Source organism: Aquila chrysaetos, chromosome 15, assembly GCF_900496995.4.
Source record: "Aquila chrysaetos chrysaetos chromosome 15, bAquChr1.4, whole genome shotgun sequence".
NCBI classification, from domain to species: domain Eukaryota; kingdom Metazoa; phylum Chordata; class Aves; order Accipitriformes; family Accipitridae; genus Aquila; species Aquila chrysaetos.
In genome coordinates, this window is record NC_044018.1 from 526,170 (window position 1) to 545,943 (window position 19,774).

At 47.2% G+C, this 19,774-nt stretch overlaps 1 protein-coding gene across 8 annotated transcripts in view; it reads right to left on the reverse strand.

Annotated features, from left to right (window-relative positions):
• Positions 1-19,774, reverse strand: part of DTNB (dystrobrevin beta) — a 214,767-nt gene that overhangs the window by 18,751 nt on the left and 176,242 nt on the right. For all 8 annotated transcript variants that reach the window (XM_030037505.2, XM_030037503.1, XM_030037509.1 and 5 more), the window contains one exon: positions 1,619-1,778. In XM_030037505.2, the coding sequence (XP_029893365.1) occupies positions 1,619-1,778 (160 nt within the window). The remainder of the gene's footprint in view (positions 1-1,618; positions 1,779-19,774) is intronic.

Genomic DNA, 19,774 nt, shown 5'->3' on the forward strand with positions numbered 1-19,774 from the left:
AAAAAAATATTTGCCAAGATTCTTGACAGCAGACTGACAGTCATGTCTTTGCTTGCTGCCTTCCAACATCGCCAGATAGTAAAGCCTCTTTGGTATTTGAGGAAGAGGCAGTGGTCTGCATTGGGCTGAACAAGTTTCCATTTCATCTGGTTTTCCAATTTTGGAGCCCTTCTTGAGCCAACAATGGCTTTGACATGGAAAAGTTTGACTTTTTTGAAACGCGTGACTGTAAAACTTTTTTTTCTTTTTAAAAAGCAACAGCAGCTAAGTATAAACTCACACTACCTACAGAAGTTGGGGAATAAAAATATGTATGTCAACTGCTGCCCTGATTTTCTACAAAGCACGATAAGCTGTATTATTCACAAATGGACAGCTTACCCATTTGATCCAGCCACACTGGTTTTAGCAAAGAACTGAAGGACAAGGTGGTCAGACAGGAATACAGCTCAAACTACCTGATAATCCAGCACTTCTTATGTCTACTTACAGAGCAGTTGGCAGCAATGAGTTTAGGCCAGAAAGTCATATTTTTTTCAAACACAGAGGGGAGTAACATGTAGAAAAGGTGCAAAAGAAGGAGCTCCGAGCGTTGGAGCAAGAAAAAGTTCATTGTCCTATCTGTCTTTCTGCTTCTTCATTATGGTCTTCCTCTCTTCTCTCTTCTCTTCTCTTCTCTTCTCTTCTCTTCTCTTCTCTTCTCTTCTCTTCTCTTCTCTTCTCTTCTCTCCTCTTCTCTTCTCTCCTCTCCTCTTCTCTCCTCTCCTCTCCTCTCCTCTCCTCTTCTCTCCTCTCCTCTCCTCTCCTCTCCATTTCTCATGTTTAGCACTTTTTTCTTCTTGTCCCCAGAGGGCTGCTGCACGTCTGTGTCTCCAGCAGAGCAAGCGAGCCATTCTGCAGATGTGCACGCCAGCCAACCGCTCCGTTAGGAACAGCCTTGAGCTGTGCTGCAAAATTTCAGCTTCCTTTCTGCCTCATAAGCAGCAGAGAGGCGAGTAGCTATTAGCTAAATACTCTGGATAAGAGGCCTGCTTGTTTTCTTGCTTTTTGTCATTAAACTGTTTTTTTCCTCTTGCAAATCATAGCACAGTTCAGCCACCAGATTTGTAAATATGACCAGTTTTAATATCTAACTGTTAAAATACTTGTGGGCGTAACTTTCTGGGATGGAAGATCCCTTCCCCGGAGGGAAGATCACCATCACAGAAATAATTTCATCAAGTTATAAAGATAAAAAATGTGCCCCCAATCTCTTTGGTCTAGAGCACAGGAAAGGGATTCGTAATTATTGTCTCAACATTGGTGAGTTACGCTTTTGTTGTATACACAGAATCATCGAATCATCGAACAGTTTGGGTTGGAAGGGACCTTAAAGATCACCTAGTTCTAACCCCCCTGCCATGGGCAGGGACATCTTCAACCAGATCAGGTTGCTCAGAGCCTGGTCCAACCTGACCTTGAATGGTTCCAGGGCTGGGGCATCGACCACCTCTCTGGGCAACCTGGGCCAGTGTCTCACCACCCTCAGCGTAAACAATTTCTTCCTTATATCTAGTCTGAATACACACTCTTTTACAGGATGAAGACCAGATGTGGTTCTGCTCTATGTGATATTCACCTTGTGTGAAAGCTTCCTGCACATCTCCCCCGACACCTGCAAGCGAGTCCTGCGGGACGTGAGTTGGGGTAGAGCCGGCGGAGGTGGATCTGACGGGCATGGGCATGGGGCGGCTGGCTCCGTGGGTGGGCGAGGAGTGTGCTGAGCCTGCTGCTTGCGCCTGCACGGGAGACACGAGACACAGTTTCCAAATTTTTAACTTTTTTTTGGGTCAATGTCTAAAAATAATTCTGTTAAAAAAAAAAACCAACATAGGGAAAGACGCTTCACCAAAACACTCTCAATTTGAGTAATGATGTGATGCATGATCGGTAGATATTGTGGGAGGACCCCGCGGTGGTGGCACGCCGGGCGCAACGCATCACGCATCGGCCTGCAGCACCCAAGGTTGTGCTGCACGTGGTGCTCGCAGCCATGCTGCCTCCGGTGCAGGATCTGACCTGTGGCCTCCGCACCACAGGCTTACCGTGTCACTGGTCAAAGGTCAGGTTGGAAAAAACCCCAGAAAGGCATGGAGTGACCTTCCCAGCCATGTGCTCCAGAAGGACCCATCAACTGCTTGGCATCTGCTTATCCTTCCCACAGGCAGCAGTGAGGAAACCCCCAGAGCTCCGCAGTGCCACTGAGGCTCTGCAGAAGGTCCATCCCCTTTTTAGATTTATTTTTATATGTCTTACATATTTCTACTTATTACTAAAATAGTGATTTTAAATCTTTATTTTACATTTTCTCCAGCCAAACCCGCCCTGTCTCTGTCGTGCCACTCCAAGAGCCTTGCGAGCAGCTTCGCATTGTGGGTGCTGGTGCCTTCCTTGAAGGCTTCTGGTGCTCCCCTACAGCCCTGCATGGATGGCGAGTGACAGTCCCAAGGGTCTTTCAGGTACTGCCTATGTACGCAAACGCTGCTGAATTTCATAGCAAATCACAAATAAACAGAGAATAACTTTTTCCCTGTGGTTCGAAGGCTCAGAGAAAACTGTTGCAATACTCACTCGGGCAAAACTCCCACTGGCTTCAAAGAAGATGCTGCCCCAGCAAAGCCGCCGGACCACAACCTGAGGTTAGGCACTGGAGCAATGAGCCCAGAAAGGAGAGGGACTGACAAACGTATGAGGACGAGATAAATACAGGAGACTACATGCACTTACTGGCTCCGTGTTTTCAAAAAAATAATCTCACTTAAGTACTCGGCATGTGGTGCCAGCAGGAGAGAGAGCAAGGAGGCATTCACCAAGCGATGCACCTCTCTGGGTATTTAAGGACATTTGCAGAGAGCTCGGTTCCCCATCTCTCTCCTCCGGCTGTTCATGCAGGTCTGTGCAGCCCGGCCAGGCCCCCCGTCCCTGGCAGTCGCTTGCTCCCCCAGCATCCATCCTCACTGCCCAGGAGGCAAAGACGTCACACTGCCCCGGAGCATCAGCCATTACTTATGAGAGCTTTGAATGTGCACAGTATTACTTTATTGTTAATAATCTGGTTGTTCTCTGCAGCCACTCGTGTCTGTCAACAACCTCTGAACCCTCTTGCTCAACTGCAAAGTTATTAGTGATCAGTTTTGTCTGGCTTTGCTAACAAGGGTTTATGATCTGTGACTGTATTTATATTTAAGCACGGTCCCTATGCTGCTGTTGATTAAAGGAAAGCTACTCATAAATAATTACACACTAAGGGCATTAAAACCGTACAACCGCTCTGAGCAAATACCTGGTTTGTTTGTGCCATTTGATTTGTCGCCCTTTTTTTAAGCCTGTTCATCGTTTGCTCCCTTTGACGTGCATCAGTTACCGGGGCAACCCGGCCGGCACAGCGGCGATGCGGCACGGTGACACCGCCAGCACCCCACACACCGGTGACACCGCCAGCACCCCGCACAGCCGGTCCTCGCGCTGCCACGGGGCACGGCATCCGTCGCCGGCATGTTTTACCCGTGCTCATGTTGAGCGCTGCCCTGCTGCAAGGTCCTGCTTCCCATGGGAGCACCCAGGAATGGGATGCTGCTTGGGACCGCATGGGGATGACTGCAGCTCCGGCTAATCCCTGCCAGCCCAAAGTTGATATTCTTATTAACATGAAAATCTAGTCATGTGTAAAATTGTCATTTTGAAACTGTATTAATAATAGGGGGATGAAAAGAAGTGAGTAAAATGTTCTTGTGACACGGGTGTGTGCAGAGGAGAGGGCTGCAGGGGGGAAATGATGTCTTTCAAAGGTAAAATCATTAGAAAATGCACATGCCACACCAGCAACTTCACTTCCCCACACTAAAACCTCAAATAAAACCTTAAAAAACAACCTGAAAATGCACAGAAACAGGCAGGAGTGTCTGAATTTGCATAAATTTGTGGCAAGATGCCTGCCCACCGCTCGGCACTCCCAGTCCAGCACGTGGGATGTGGCAGGGTGGAAGCGGCAGCGTTCACCCATCCCAGGGCTTTGGTTCGGAGGAACCGGCTCATTCCCTCTCCTCCTCACAGACCGAGCGTCAGCCTCGGCAGCCACTCAGATGAGGAAAAACAGCCCAGGCGTAAATTAAGACTGAAAACCAGGAGGCAACCCAGCGCTGACACCCACATCGGAGGCAGCGGCCGGTGAGCCGGAGCTCCCTGTTCCCCAGGAGGGAGCCAGAGGAGGGTGTGGGAATATTTGATGTTTTGAAGTTTGTTCCCCAGGTTGCACCTCGCGTTGCGGGACCTCGGCACGTGTTCCTGTTCACCACCTGAGACCTGCTGAGGGTGGCAGGTGTGAAAGGGATTACAAATGAAAAGCCACCTAGAGATTTTGTTAGTTCGAAAAGCAATGAGTTCAATTAATGGAGTAAGACCTCACCGCTGACCTCCTTTCCCCAAAACACATTTGCCGAAGCTGCGAGGGGACAGATTTTACCCTGTGCGGCAAACTCGACCCGTCCCACCCATCTCCACATCTGGCCCACGGTGGTTTTTGCAGATATGCTCCTCCTTGGACCAAGGGGAGACCCTGAGCCCCAGAAACACCCACGCTGATGGGCTGGCAGTAACAGCCGGGAGAGCAGCACCCCACGCACACGTAGACTTCGGCCCTTGGGAGAGGGAAATCTTTTTTTCACCGTCATTTAACCGTGAGACATGCTGTCTACATTTATATTCTTAGAGTAAGTGCCCAAGCACTCTAATTATTTTTTTTTAATTTTTTTTAACCCCTGGGCATGCAGATGGGCCCTGCTGATTTGCATACTGCAGCCACCGGAGCAGGGGGGCTGGGAATGTCCCTCATCTGCGTGATGACGCGGTTCCTGGAAACCGTAGTGATTTTGAGAACAGCTTGTGAGGTCACACACAGACAACATATTTCCATGGGGAGCAGTTACAGGGCAGAGCTGCATTTCCCTGCTGCTCCTGTCCTCATGCATGCTCACGCTCCCGTGCTCAGTGACTCTACGTGATGCACCCCACAGCACTCAGTAGTCGAAGGAGGATCTGAAAGTTTTCGGTTCAGTGAAGACTTGAAAATCACCTTCACAAGAAACATGCACTGTCCCAGCCTGCCTGCTGGAAACACGGCTGCTGCTCAGGACCACAGGGCTGCAGTTCCCAGGCTGCTGGTGCTCCCAGAGCTGCACTGGGATCCCCACGGGCTCCTCTTGCTGCACTGGGATCCCACTGGCTCCCGAAGCTGCGCTGGGACCCCAACGGCTCCAGTAGCTGCACTGGTGGGTTGGCCCCAGACAGCAACTAAGCACCCACCAGCCGCTTGTGCGCTCCCCACCAGTGGGATGGGGGAGAGAAGTGGAAAAGCAAAAGCAAGAAAAAACTCCTGGGTCAACCTGGGATGGACTTCCTAGCCAAGGAGGGGTGCGGCTCTCACTCCTGATCTAGAAGATGAGTGAAAAAACAACTCCTGGCCAACACTGACACTAAACCTTCTTATGCAGCATTGACCAAAAGGCAGCTGGGAAATGCCGTGGTCTGAGCTATACCTGCATGTGCACGGCATGTGCAACCTTGCAGGGGCTGTTACAAAGCCCTCCAAGTTTATGTCTCTAGGAGGAAAGAAAGAATCTGATCAATTATGGATGATTTCTTTGGAGATCTCTCTGAGGCCACAGTTCCCATCAGACGGCCGCATTTTTCATGGCTTGAACCTGACATAGCCTGAGCATCGATGGAGCTTTCCCAGGCCACTACAGGAACCAGGCATGAAGAAATGTAGCAACCATCACTGCAGAACTTAAAACCCAGAAGTAGCACTGGCATCATGAGCGCAATGGACAGAAGCTTTGGGAAGGAAAGGAAGAAAGATTGAGTCCAAAGCAAATGTAATGATGCATTCACCAAATTACAAGTCAGCAGAAGTCAGTTCAACCTCAGCAACAACCTCAGGGGTGTGTGTGGGGTGTTCACTACTGACATACTTTGGGTAAGAAAGACTTTCTGAACACACTCTGTGGGTGATGCTGAAGCACAAAACACTGTTGTCTCCAGTGGCTGGAGCCCAGCACAAACATACACATAAACAAATATCCACAGGAGAGTGAATGGGTGCTTTTCTGGGCCAGGGCTGCATGTGGTTCTCTAGCACCTGGTAATACTTGTTCTTCTCTAATTCCAGATAATAAAATAAAATAAAATAAAATAAAATAAAATAAAATAAAATAAAATAAAATATATCTATTTTACATATTGATCTCTCTTCTTGTACTTTATATAGCCATGTAGTATTAACATGCTTGTGTTTTCCCCCTGTACTGAATGATGAGTCCTGTGGAAAAATGATGCATGTGGAAAAATGGTATATGACCTCTGACCGTGATGCACATACATACAGAAAGCAGAAATAAGAACGTATGAGTTGGCGTTTCCTAACCATTCACATTATTTGTACCGCCCCTCAGCCCATGGCTCTCAGGCAGCGTGTTGCCTGTGGGACCCCGATGGCATCTACAGCCACAAGGAACTCAGAGGTTGACTCAAAGGAGGATGCTTGAGGACACGAGTAAAAGCCAAGGACACCAATGGTGACAACGAGCCTCAGCAACAGCTGGGCTCACGCTGCACAGCATGAAACCAGCCCTGTCCTAGAAAGCACTTTATCTACTGAGAAAGCAAGAAAGGCACCTGGGGCGGACGGCAAGGGAGCAGCACAGAGCCCTGCCAGCAAAGGCAGACACCACACGACCCACGGGCGCTAGGGCTCGGGGCAGAGGAAGCCGTGGGAGGACACGGCTGGTGTAGCTGTGCCTCTGCAGACGTGGGAAGTGAACCGGGACAGCCCGGAGGCAGCACGCGACCGTTAATGGGTACGCTGTGGGATGGCTGCCAAGGCATCACTGAGGCGGGTTCAATAAATCACTCTTGCAACCTTCCTTCTCCAACGGCTGAAGGCAAAGGGAGTGAAGGAAGGAATGAGGCAAGGTCCAATAAATACTGGAGTTGAGGTTGTTCCCATGGTTTTTGAAGCTGTTGAAGTTCAACATGAAGTTGAACAAGGCCAAGTGCAAGGTCCTACCCCTGGGTTGGGGCAATCCCAAACACAGATACACAGGCTGGGGGATGAAGGGATCGAAAGCAGCCCTGCAGAGAAGGACTTGCAGGTGCTGGTGGATGAAAAGCTGGACATGAGCAGGCAATGTGCACTTGCAGCCCAGAAAGCCAACTATGTCCTGGGCTGCATCCAAAGCAGCATGGCCAGGAGGTCGAGGGAGGGGATTCTGCCCCTCTGCTCTGATCGGGTGAGACCCCACCTGGAGTCCTGCGTCCAGCTCTGGGGTGTTCAGCACGGGACAGACATGGACCTGTTGGAGAGGGTCCAGAGGAGGGACACAAAAATGATCAGAGGGCTGGAATGCCCTCTTCTATGAGGAAAGGCTGAGAGAGTTGGGGTTGTTCAGCCTGGAGAAGAGAAAGCTCCGGGGAGACCTTACAGCAGCCTTTCAATACTTAAAGGGGGCTTATAAGAAAGATGGGGACAGACTTTTTAGCAGGGCCTGTAGCAATAGGACATGGGGTAATGGTTTTAAACTAAAGGAGGTTAGAATCAGACTAGATATAAGGAAGAAATTGTTTATGCTGGGGGTGGTGAGACACTGGCCCAGGTTGCCTAGAGAGGTGGTCGATGCCCCATCCCTGGAACCATTCAAGGTCAGGTTGGACGGGGCTCTGAGCAACCTGACCTGGTTGAAGATGTCCCTGCTCATGGCAGGGGTTTGGACTAGATGACCTTTAAGGTCCCTTCCAACCCAAACCATTCTATGATTCGATGTTTCTAAGTGAGCCTGTGCTGGGGCTGTTGTTTCAGCATCTCTGTTCCCCAGCACAGGCAAGTGCTTCTGCAGCTTGCCTTGATATGAAGACGGGTTTACTGAGGAGTGTGCATGGCTCTGCTCCTCCATGGCCACCGCTGCAGAACTCACTAGATGGGAAACTCTGGGATGCCTTTTGTAAACAGAGCAGAGACAGATTTGAATAGGTTTGTAAACTCCTCTCTGACTCTGTTGGAGTTGCAGCCTTACAAAATCCTGGGAGTTACTGCATGTTCTTCCTGGAAACTGCACCAGGGAGGACACAGAAGATGGATTTCAATTTAGAAAAACAATGAAGGAAACCTCTGACCCGGCTCCTGAAATGTTTGGGAGCTGACTTCTATTTATTGGCCCCAGCTTATCAAGTCTTGTATACAAGAGTTCTGAGGTTTAACCTAAAAAACCCTTAAGATTTCCTGAAGAAAAGAAGCAGAGCTCTGGCCTGTGCATCAAACCCAGTTCAACGGAGGTACAGGAAGCAGTGACCGTAATAGCTTTTAGCACGTATACAAAATGCTGTTGCACCATCACCTCCCTCGGCCCAGCAATTTAATTGGAGGTCCCCCACCTCTCTGGTGACCTGCTGTCAAATATTCTGCAATCACCATGACAGAGAAGAGTTTTAAAGGAGGACTGAAAAGTTCAGGTTGGAAGGAGCCTCAGAGGGTGTCTAGTCCAACCTCCTCCACTGAGCAAGGTCAACTTTGAAGTGTTGCTCAAGGTCTTCTTCAGCTGATCTTTGAAAATCCCCCAAAAGGGAGATCCCACCAACCCTCTGGGCAGCCTGCTCCAAAGCTGAACCACTGTCATGGGAATTTCTTTCCCACACCCAACCAGAACCCCCTGGCCAATCTGTGACCATCACCTCTTGGTTTCTCCATGCACCTCTGGGAAGGCTCTGGCTCTGCTTTCTTCTCGGTCACCCGTTAGGAGATGGAAGATTACAGCTGGATTTCCCTTTTGCTCCTTTTCTCCAGGGTGAACACAACCAGCTCGTATGTCACCCTGACCAAAGGGTTTTGTAGAACATGGACGTTAGGAAAAGCTTCTTCATGGGGAGGTCACCAGAGAGGTAAGGGACCTCCAACCCTTAGAGCTTTTCAAAGCTTGCCTACACAAAGCCATAACTGACTTGCTCCAGTGCCAGCAGCAGTCCTGCTTCAAGCAGAAAGTTGGGCTGAAGACCCCCAGAAGGCCTTACATTTCTACAATCTACAGATGTTTACTGAGAAACTAAGAAATCCTGCTTTGCAAGAAATATACATTGATTTTAATGCATTTTATTATGTAGCATATTCCTATGAATAGATTAAAATAAAAGGGATTGTGTATACATATAAGAACAAAGAGCTAACAGTTTTTAGATAAGTGATTTAGACAAGTAAACATCTCATCATGCCCCAAATAACTAACTCCAGAAAATACAGCAGAAACAGAACGAAAATGAAAATATGAACACATGGCCTACAACTCTCATTTTTTGTTCTGCATCTTTGCTGTAGGAGATAGAGCAAGCCAGAGGATGTCAAACGGCATCTAAGAAAAAGCAGGGGGTCTTCATTAGAAAGTGAAATGGCAATGGGTTTTTCATCTGCATACCATGCACATTTGATGTCTAATTCACATTTACTATGCTTCCCTTTGTCTTTACTTAAGAATCATGAGATGGCTCTTGAGCCCAGCTTCCTCACGTCAAGTATCATGGGGCTCAAGCTGAAGAGCTTTTATAATATTCACTATAAGTAATTGGAGCTCTTCTCCATGCTGCAGGGCCTTTCTTGGAAACAAAAGCCCCTCTCTTCTCACCCAGGTGTTCGCTCCATGTCAAGGGCTGGGGACACACACTGAACCCAGACCCCCGAAGCTGACACTGCCCATGGCTTTCTCTGCAGCTCTCTTCTTGTTCAGACCCTCAGGCCCTCTATACCCCCACATTTTCAAATAACATTGACATCACCCTGCTTGAATGGGCAGAGTAACCTCTGCTGACGTTATTGCATGTACCGTGACCACAAAATATTATGTAGCAGGGAAGAAAAAAAAATGCTTTCTGCGTATTTCACCAAAAAAAATGTCAAGTAGGAAATCAAGCTATTCTTTCCATGGATGTATAGGTCATCTGTCTAGCCTACATCATCTGTGTTTAAAACTTCACGCATATATACAACCCAAAAGCCACAAGCCACAGTGCCCTTGCATTCCTCTACTCATTTTGGGGCTGAGCCAACTCAATAAATAGTGTCGAGGAGCCTGAAAACAACAAGCTGAGACACTCCTTGCACTGAGGTTAATTTTGTTTAGAAAAGTCTTGAAATATTGGGGAAATTTCTGAGTCCCGAAGAGTGCAAATATTTTACTAGACAGAATATTATGGAGTACCGCAGGCAGGTTGGGCAGGCAGCAATCCTCGGCCAACGATCAAACAAACCAACAAACCCAGAAGTTTTTAACGATGAGGAATAAATATCAGAAACACAGCGGATGTTGGACAAGTCGGTTTTGCTGAGAACAGGCCTTGCCAAATAACACTTGATTTCCTTTCTTGAGAAGATTATGAGTTTTATGGACGAGGATAATTATGGAGAAATAATATCCTTCATAAGGCATTTGATTTAGTAATGTGTGACTTTCTGATGAAAAAAGTGAGCAGTAGGCAGCAGCAGCAGCGTGCACTCTGCACAGATTAAGCAAAAGATGACTCAAAAAATGTACCACCGAAGGGCATGTCACATTGAAGGTAATTTGGGTTTGGTCTTCAGAGCAATGTATTGCCCAAGTCCTGCCTGATGCCCCCAGCCACAGCCATGTGCTGTGCACTTCCTCCTCCATCCTGACCACTTGCAGGCATCATTTCCTCAATATTTTTTTTTGCAGTTTTCATGCACACTTCAATGCCCTGCCTGTCCCCACCGCTGGAGCAAGAGCAATCCCCTTGTGTGCATGGACATACCCAATGTGGATGTGGAGCACCTCTTCCATTAGACTCTACTGTAGAACCAACATGCTGTAGACCTACGGGAAACTTTGCAACCATTGCCACAGAAGTAACAAAAATAACTTGTGTTTACTGTAATTTCAGGCACTTTTTCTGCAGTCATGAGTTATGGAAGCTGCTGTTTACAAAGGTGAGGTGCAGGGAAAGGATGTTATTTGCTGACACAGAAATGAACAGCATCATAGAAAAATGAAGCTGTAAGAAAACACCTCATCCACCCCTGTGCACCACAGCTGGATCCGCTCTTTTTAATCCCCTCCTGACAGATGTTTATCTCACATGCTCTTAAAAACCTCTACATTCAGGTTTTCCTGAAGTCTAAATGAAACTCCTAAATGAAATTTTCAGCAAGTGGAGACTGTGGCATGGCCCAGCCCCGTGGAGCAAGGACAGCAGCTCTTCCCTCCTCTGTGCAGCAATCTTTTCTGCATCTTAAGCCTTCTCTAAACCTGCTCCCAGTCCTTTCTTCTCCACGTAAACAGCTCTGGTCTTTCAGCCGTGTCAGGTGAGCCGGTGGTTCAGCCAAGACAAGCTTCCTTACCGACCTCCCCGGGACTTGCCGCATCTTTTTGGAGAGCTGGAGCCCAGCGCTGGAACTCCTGTTTCAGGTGGGACCACAGCGAGGGTCGGTGGAGTGGGAGGCTGGTTTGTGGGTCTAGTGAACCCCACAGTCATCTCTAGTCTTTTTTTTTTAATACCATGAGAGCATTGACTCATGTTTGCTTTGTAATCCACCACAGCCCCAGGTGCTCGTCTGCAGAACAGCTATCCTTCCAGTTGCTTCACATTTTGTATTTGCTTAGCTGATTTTCCCACGTACATACTGCATATATTCCTTCCTACGTACTGAAATCCATTTTTTTCCCCCTCCAAATATTCCTGCAATTTTTCAGGATAATTTTGAATTCTCATCCCCTTCTCTAAAGCCCCAGCAATCTCCTCCTGCTTGATGTCAAGAGCAAATCCAAGTTCCTTGCAGGAAGGCTGAATAGTAATTAATTCAGGACAGAAATAATGAACTATAGAGGAATTTCAATTTACACGTCTTTCTATTTTAATAGAAAACCCTTGACAACTGATCTTGGAGAAAACTTTCCCAACCAAATTTATAACTGCTTTGCATGAGGCTCATCTAGCCTACGCTGCTCCAGCTCTATGGGAGGAAAATAGGAGTTTGCTCTGGAGTAGGTCTGCAAAGGAGAACTACAAAGGGGATGCTCACCTTTGCTGCTTTTTCCCAATACACATTTACTTGAATTGCTTTAACCTGTGATAAAAATTGGAATGCTGTTCAGCCGGTTTGCTGTAAGACCGTTTGGTCTTGTCCCTACAGCTTTTGCAGAGAGATCAGGTAGGTGCTAGAAGCATGACGATGCAAGCTAGCACTGAAGCAGCTCACGGGTACAAATCCTATTTTCCTGGGACACCACCAGAGCCATCGTCCCCATTCCTGCTCTGCACCCCCTTGTGCAATTGAGTACCACAACTGCAGTCACTTGGGCTGTAACTTCCCTGCAAGGTATTTCTCCAGAATTTGGGTCTGTATCGCCATTTGCGGTTTTCCTTTTTACTAGTAATTTAAAAACTATTTATGTTAACCAGAAACAGAGAAGAAAAATCCCTTCAGTGCTGCAAATGAAACTATTGCTGTTGCTGCCTGAATAATTCCAGCTCGATCGAAGCGAGTGCTAAAAATAATTCAACCCCCTCTCCACAAATACACTTTGAGGAAAATATTTAAAACAGAAAATAAGGTCACTAAATCAGAGCCCCCACCAATTGGTCCTGTTAACCTTATTCTTGCAGGAAAATTGAATTTTACTCTCCTCTGTGGCACATCAGTCAGGGCTATCGGCTCCAACAGGCCTCACAATGCCTGCCGCCCTTCTCCAAGAACAATCACGTCAAGGAATACGTAAAAGGCTTATTAGTTGGGTAGGCTAATAACCTTCCTGAAGCATTAATAAAATACCCCAACTAAAACCTAACGCAGGGCTGTTTTCAAGGCAACAGAGGGAGAGAGGCGTGATGCCCTCTCCCCCGGACCCCCCCGTCCCCCCAGCGTGGGGCGGCAGCCAGCGAGCAGCCGGCTCGCCTGGACAAGGAGCTCCATCCTGCTGCAGCCTGTCTGAAGACGTCACGCTCCCGATTTGCACAGGCACACGCTGCTCCGAAACACGGGGCGAGAAAAGTGCTCTGCACGGACACGGTGCTGCTGGCACCCCAACATCTATCTATGGACGTATGCACTTATCTATATAAAATAAAGATGTATTTATATACAGAGGGCTCACGTGGGCATGCATGGGGGAATGCATTACAAATATACAAACACCAACCTCCGAACCAAGGCTGCTCTGTTTTGGATCCCCGCTGATGCCGGGCTTTTCGGCGATGCCAACCCAGTGATGCTAACTGTCTAACCCAGCGGTGCAGTGCAGAGGCTAGGCAGAGTCGACGGGATTATTAGACAGCACATTGCCCGTTGCACCGAAAGGTTTGCATTTAATTGTTCAAAATCACATAATTAGATTAGATACACAAAACCACCCAGCAATACTGCGTGGGCTGTGAGACAGGCAATCTGGCGGGGAGGCTGAACGTGCCAGGGGGGCACACAGAGGGGAGGAGAGGGGGCCACGACTGCGCATGGAGCAGCCTTTGTTTTTAAATCACAGTGTTAATTAACAGCTAGTTTGCTTGGGAAGAAAGTGGCTCTCCCTTCCTGACCGCAGCTCCAGCCCTCGCTACAGGTGAGAGCCATACACTGGGCTGGGGGCTGCAGACAGGCTGGCAAAACCCCTGTACTGCATGACTGCTGCATCGCAGAGCCCGAGACCGCCAGGCTGCAACACAGCTATGATTGTTAGTGCTAAATTAAAACTGCTTCGCCAGAGTGCCCAATTCCCGTCCCAAGGGCAGGGCCCTGTGGCAATCGCCTCCGTCCAGGCAGTGCCCTGGGAGCCGGCAGAGCCTCCAGCGGAGCGAGCAGCTAATCCTGCGGCAGCTGGGCAGGACTCGGTGCATCCTTCTGCCAAACTGGGAGACATCTAGCCTCAGTGTTCTTTCCACCGCTGTTCTGGCAACTGCCTGGTATTACTCAGCTCTTTTTACAATTTGCTTTTTCAGCTTTAATTCTAACGCACGGATAACCCATGACTTCAGGACAGCTATTTTACGCAACTTTGCCATCACTGCTTTGGGAGGTGAGTATTTTCAAACCATTTACCCATCGAAGCTGGGGAGCTGCTTTGCAGTGCTGCTGAACGTGATGGCCGCGCAGGCAGCCCTGCCTCCCCTGCCTTCTCCCTGCACATCAGGCAGGGCGAGTCATGTAAGCAGAGCCACACACACTCCTTGCAGAATTAAACACCGTGTCTTATAAAGGAGAGAGCGATGAGGACGCTTGTCCCTGGACTATGATAGAGAAAAGGGGGAGAAAGAAGAGAAAGCTCCACTTGACTTTTCCACTGGTCAGATTTAGAAGAATCCATGTTTTCCAGCAGTTACCACTGAGCAATCAAATCCTTCTTTTATTGCTACAAGAAAGCAGAAGATGCGAAGCCTTCTGCTGCCCGGCTGCCGAGGAGCCCAGCCGCCGCTCCAAGACCCCCCCAGAAACAGGTCTGCTCCATCCCCAGCTCCGCCGAGTGCAAGATAGTTGTTTGAACTCCGCCATTCATGAAATGTTGTTTGTTTTCATTCCTCTCTATCCCCCCAGCTGTGGGATATAGAACAGGGATCAGGAAACAATAAAATCTTGGTTACCACACAGAATGCCTCCTTTTTCCTAGCTCCTTTCAAAGCCTGACATTTTTGCTTTCATCCGCCATTTCCACAGTTATGGGGCATGTGCTGCCTCCCCTTCCAGCGGGGCCTCATGTGGGGATCCCGTAACTGCGCTCAATATGTACCAGATTGCTCCCCTCCCCAGCATCCAGCATCGCCTCCCACCCCACCGCTCTGCGCTCTCACTTGCAGCGGTTCCCAGGACTCCTACAGTTTCAATTCCCATCCGATTCCCTGACCGACTTGTGTTACAAAGGCTAAAAGCAAGTGTTATCTTTCAGAATTATTCGAGTTTTGTTTTCAGGCTTCTCAGTTTGCACTTTTATCCCTTTAACTCATCAGGATTGCTAACGTGGCTGGAAAGCTTTCCGCCGCCTCTCTGGAGGCGAGCAGAGCTGCTCCCATGCAGGAGGGGTGGAGGAGCTGCCCCAGGCCCCATCCTGCAGCCCCAGCGCCGGTGGGGTCTGCGCAGGGTCAGAGAAAAATGCCTTAATTCTGGGAGCATCCAGACCAACCACCGGAGCCGCTGTCTGCGGTGGTGGCTCTGGGATTTCTCTGTTCTGCAGACATAACTAGGGGACATGTGAAGTGCCTCGGGTCCAATTTCCCTACCATTAAAAAAACCCCTAGAAAAGTTCACCCAAGCTGAGAAGGCAGACCTGCACTACCAGAAGTACGAAGGCAAGCTGTAAGTCTATTTGACTTTCAGCTTGGTTACACCATGGCAGCAGTGTCACGAGAGTACACCCATTACTGCCGATCAGACGTGGGAGAGAAGCCATCTCCCCTAGAAAACATCGAAAGCTTGTATTGGGAGCTCGTGCTCAACAAAGCAGGCTGTTGAGAGCACACCTCTTGCAGCTCTGGCTCTGCACCCATCTCTCCACGAACACATAGCCTGATCAAAGTGTCTCTCGTCACTCGTGGCTACCTATGAGCAAGTGGCCATGGACCAGCCCAACTGCTCCAATGCAGTGTCACCAGCAAGCAGCAGGAGGGAACAAATCTGGAGGCTACAATAATCAGCATGCTGTACCACAACACTCATCTCTGACATCTTGCTTCCCAAGATCAAGTTCCTTCTCCCTCTGCACAAGCAGAACTGCTCTTAAGGAGAGAGAAGTATTGCTTGTGGTGGTTCTTGGGCAGGATACGGGTACTATGATGACGGAAGCCACCCAATTAAAGCGCTTATGGGATAAGAACCAGAACCAGTGGGTCTCTCAAGAAATACAGCTTTTAAAGTCACTGATTAAATTCTTCCTTGGTAATAAGAGCATGAAGCTAAAAAGACGGTACATAAACAAGTTTGCACATGAGCTTCTAAGCAGGCAAGGACATGTGACTTGCAAGGAAGTTGGACGCGAACCATAGCTCTGTGTAAATGCATGACAGATATTGACAACAAAGAAGTACCTCTGCAATCCTGGATGAGCTGCGCTCCCTTTTCACAGACCAGAAAAAAACCTTCCAAAGCTTGCACCTTCTGGCGGCCACACTAGACAAAAAGATACACATCTAGAAGCATACGCTTAAACACTGCATCCAAAGGATAAAGGCATTTTGGTTAGCCTGATGTGATAACCATTGCCAAAGACACAACAAAGAGAAAGATAAGAGAAACAAGCCTGTGAGAAGCTGAAAAGATGGATTGTCCACTTGTGACCATGAGACAGAAGCGTGGTAAAATCTTCAAGCCAGAACACAGAGTCGTTAGATGATGCTTAGAAAATGAACTACCAAGGAATCTGCCCCAGGCACCATGCAGTAACAGGCTACAGGAGATAAACCTGGTATTTGGTTTTGTTCTCTGAAACAGTTGTCAGCACAGGTCAACTAGCAAGGCAGGGTTGTGATTTGTGGCTCTGTATTGAGAAGAAAATGGGTTCCGCTGAAAGACAACCTGCAGGCTGGAGGATACAAGAGGAATTCCTCAGGGATTCATCTATTTAATATTCTAATTACGTGCACAAAAATAACTGCACTCTAATGAAACTTCCTGATGACATAAAGGTTAGGATGAATCATTAATACAGAGGCAGAGCAGAATATTACACATGAACTGGAGGCTCAGAAGAATAGAAATGGCGTGGGGTACACTCACGCACAACAGAGCAAGGGTTTCTGATGCCCGGGCATATGGATGCCCACAGGATGACAACTAGTGACTGGTTACCAGGCAAGTACGAGTTACTAGTTACTAATTCCAGATAAGTACTAATTACCAGGACAGTGTAGTCATGTAAGTAGCCCCAGGGCACACTCTGAAGGTATTACCATTAATATGTCCTCACCTCTACTCTAACATCCACAACACTGACGAGACACCCTGCAGAACAACGTGCATAGGATCCGGTTAGTCCTGTTCCAGAAAAAGGAATTTGAAACGGAAAAGGAGAAAATGGGGGAAGACACAAACTCTGTTTTCCATCTTAGCAAAAGTAAAAATATTATTGCTACCTAAGGACAACAGTGTTGTGAAAACTCAGATATAAAAATATGAAAAGTCCTTTGGGTATCCAAAAGCATTAGTCCAAAGAAGAAGTAAAAAACCCCAGAAATCATGGTTAACGAGGCAGTAGAAACCAATGGTGCTGACACTGTGATCACAGAGAATTTGCATGCTTGGCATCTTAAAATCCAACTTTTTCCCATTTAGGAAAGGTGAAGAACGTAAACAGAAAAAGATGTGTGTGGCTGGTGGCACATCTTCTTAATTATTCTTCCTTTAGATATACTGTTAAGCCAGAACTCCACCATCTCAAATACAATAGATGCATGAGATAACTGATATGGATGGAGGGGTCTAACAGAATTAAGTATCACAGCAAACGAGGGAGCAGGATGAGCTCTTCTTTAAGACCTTACTCACAAAGCACAGAAGTGAAGTTGCGTGGTTTTGGAGGATTTAAATTCGAGATGAGTTTGCAAGAGTTCCCCTAGGACCGCTGCTAGTGTTTAGAAAGGTTAGACATTACAGTGTTCTTCTACAAAGTGCACCATACCCAACACAAGATTACCACCTGGACTTCAGGATGGCGAACAAAGATGAAATAACTGATGCTGGGGAAACTCGTCGTTCTGGGACCAGATTTTATGACTTGATTACAGCACAGTATTTCAGTATTCAGCACACTGTTCTCTGAAGATACTTATTTTTAAAGGCAGCAGGCTGGATAACTTGAACCTAAGAGTCCCTGAAGACTTGCTTGAAGAGTTTTTTGGCCTACTGATAACCATTTTTAATAAATCTTGAAGTAACAGGGAAATTCCAGATGGTATATTAGCATTTTCCTGGATATTAAAAAGGAAAAGCAGACTGATTGGGTAGCTAACACCAGTTAGCCTAATGTTAATAACAGGCAGAAAAAAAAAAGCTGATAGGAGATTATAATAGCAAAAAATTAAAGGATTATAACTGATGATCATTAAGAGGATCTTTTAGTGGGCTGCTGGGGCAAAAGAGAAGAGGAGCCAATATGTACCGAGGGTGCTAATGGTGATGATACTGGACTACCTGAGCGAAAAACTTTTAGACACTACATTGTAATGTAGTGAGAGTGGGGAGAGTGAGGAGGAGAAGGTGCTCACAAGAAAAAAGCCAAACAGAGGCATTAGTTAAAGATTTGAAAAGACTAGGACACATCTACCTTCTTCGGTTATCCAAAAGTTAGTTAAGAGCTGACTAGATACATTCACAGGATGAAAATACAGAATACCAGAGATGTTTAATCTAGCAAGGAAAGGTAGAATCAAAATCAGCTGAAGCCAGATACGTATATCCTGGGATGGAGGCAACGTGGTTTTCAACAATGTGTGATGCAGCAGTGGGATAACCTGCAATGCAACTCAACAGATCCTTTGTATCGTCATGTTTTCACAATAACATCAGAGACATTTCTGGCTCAACAATTTAATACAGAATGGAATTTTACTGGATTCAAAATGTGAATTAACCAGATGAAATGGCCTATGATAAAAAGAACGTCAGACTAGCTGGTGAAATGGTCACTCACCTTCAGGAGTCCATGAACTGCTCAGACCAGTTTCCAAGATGGACATCTGGACTTTTGGGCAAGAAACTCAAGTGACAAGAGGGAGCCTGTAAGGGTCCATGCCAGTCTGAGAAGAAAGCCAAGAGATAAGACCATCAACCCTTCCCTAAGGAGCACTGTTACACAGTACAGCCAGAGAGCCAAGGGTCTTCTGGATGGGGACGTCAGGGACCCAAGGGCACTGAAAAGCTGTGCCCATCCTCTACCTCCCCAGGGGTTTGCGTAGCTCAGGGCCAGCTCTGGTAGAGTGCAGCTGTGCAGGTGGTCGCCCATCTTGGTGAGCACGGGCTTGGAAAGGGGAGAGCTCAATGCGCAAGCAAACTCCGATCTCACACATTTTCTATGCCACATACTGCCTATCATCTAATCCTTAGGAACAGGTGTAGTGCATTAACCTAAGAGCAGCACAAAATCTGTACATGCAACGTAATTTTGACATTTCTGAATATTTGAGAACCTTTGCTATGCAAATGTAAATGTATTCTGAACATAAAAGTATTCACTGAAAAGTGAAGTTCCCAGCCTTGGGGATGTTTTTAAACAAAAAAACGTTTTCTAATTTAGACAACACAAACTTGGAGGACTGCATAAAAAACAATGGTAGGGGAACAGTAGTCTTCCCGAGGAATTGAAACATTTCAGTCACTTAAAAAAGGCTGCTTTGAGGAAAAAACACCTGCTTCATGGAAAAGATAAGTGACAAAAATGCATTAAGAGAATATTGTTACTTTCAAAAGAGAAAACAGTTTCTTACCGTAGCATGTAATTACTGAAAAATCTGATTTCTCTGAACTTGCAACTCTTGTGTTATTCAATAAAGCTTGAAGGAAGCCATCCAGAAAAGAGACTTCTCAAGTCAAAACTGTTCTTTGAGACCCAATAAACATCTACATTTGCTTCATGGTTTGGATCAGACTTTATCTGACCAGTCCTGACAGCAGCATGAGATGCTCCATATTTAAGACCAATACATCTCTCCAGGTAGACATGTTCCTCTTGATGCACACGAGGTGCCCAACCACGAGAACACTGTTCCTCCT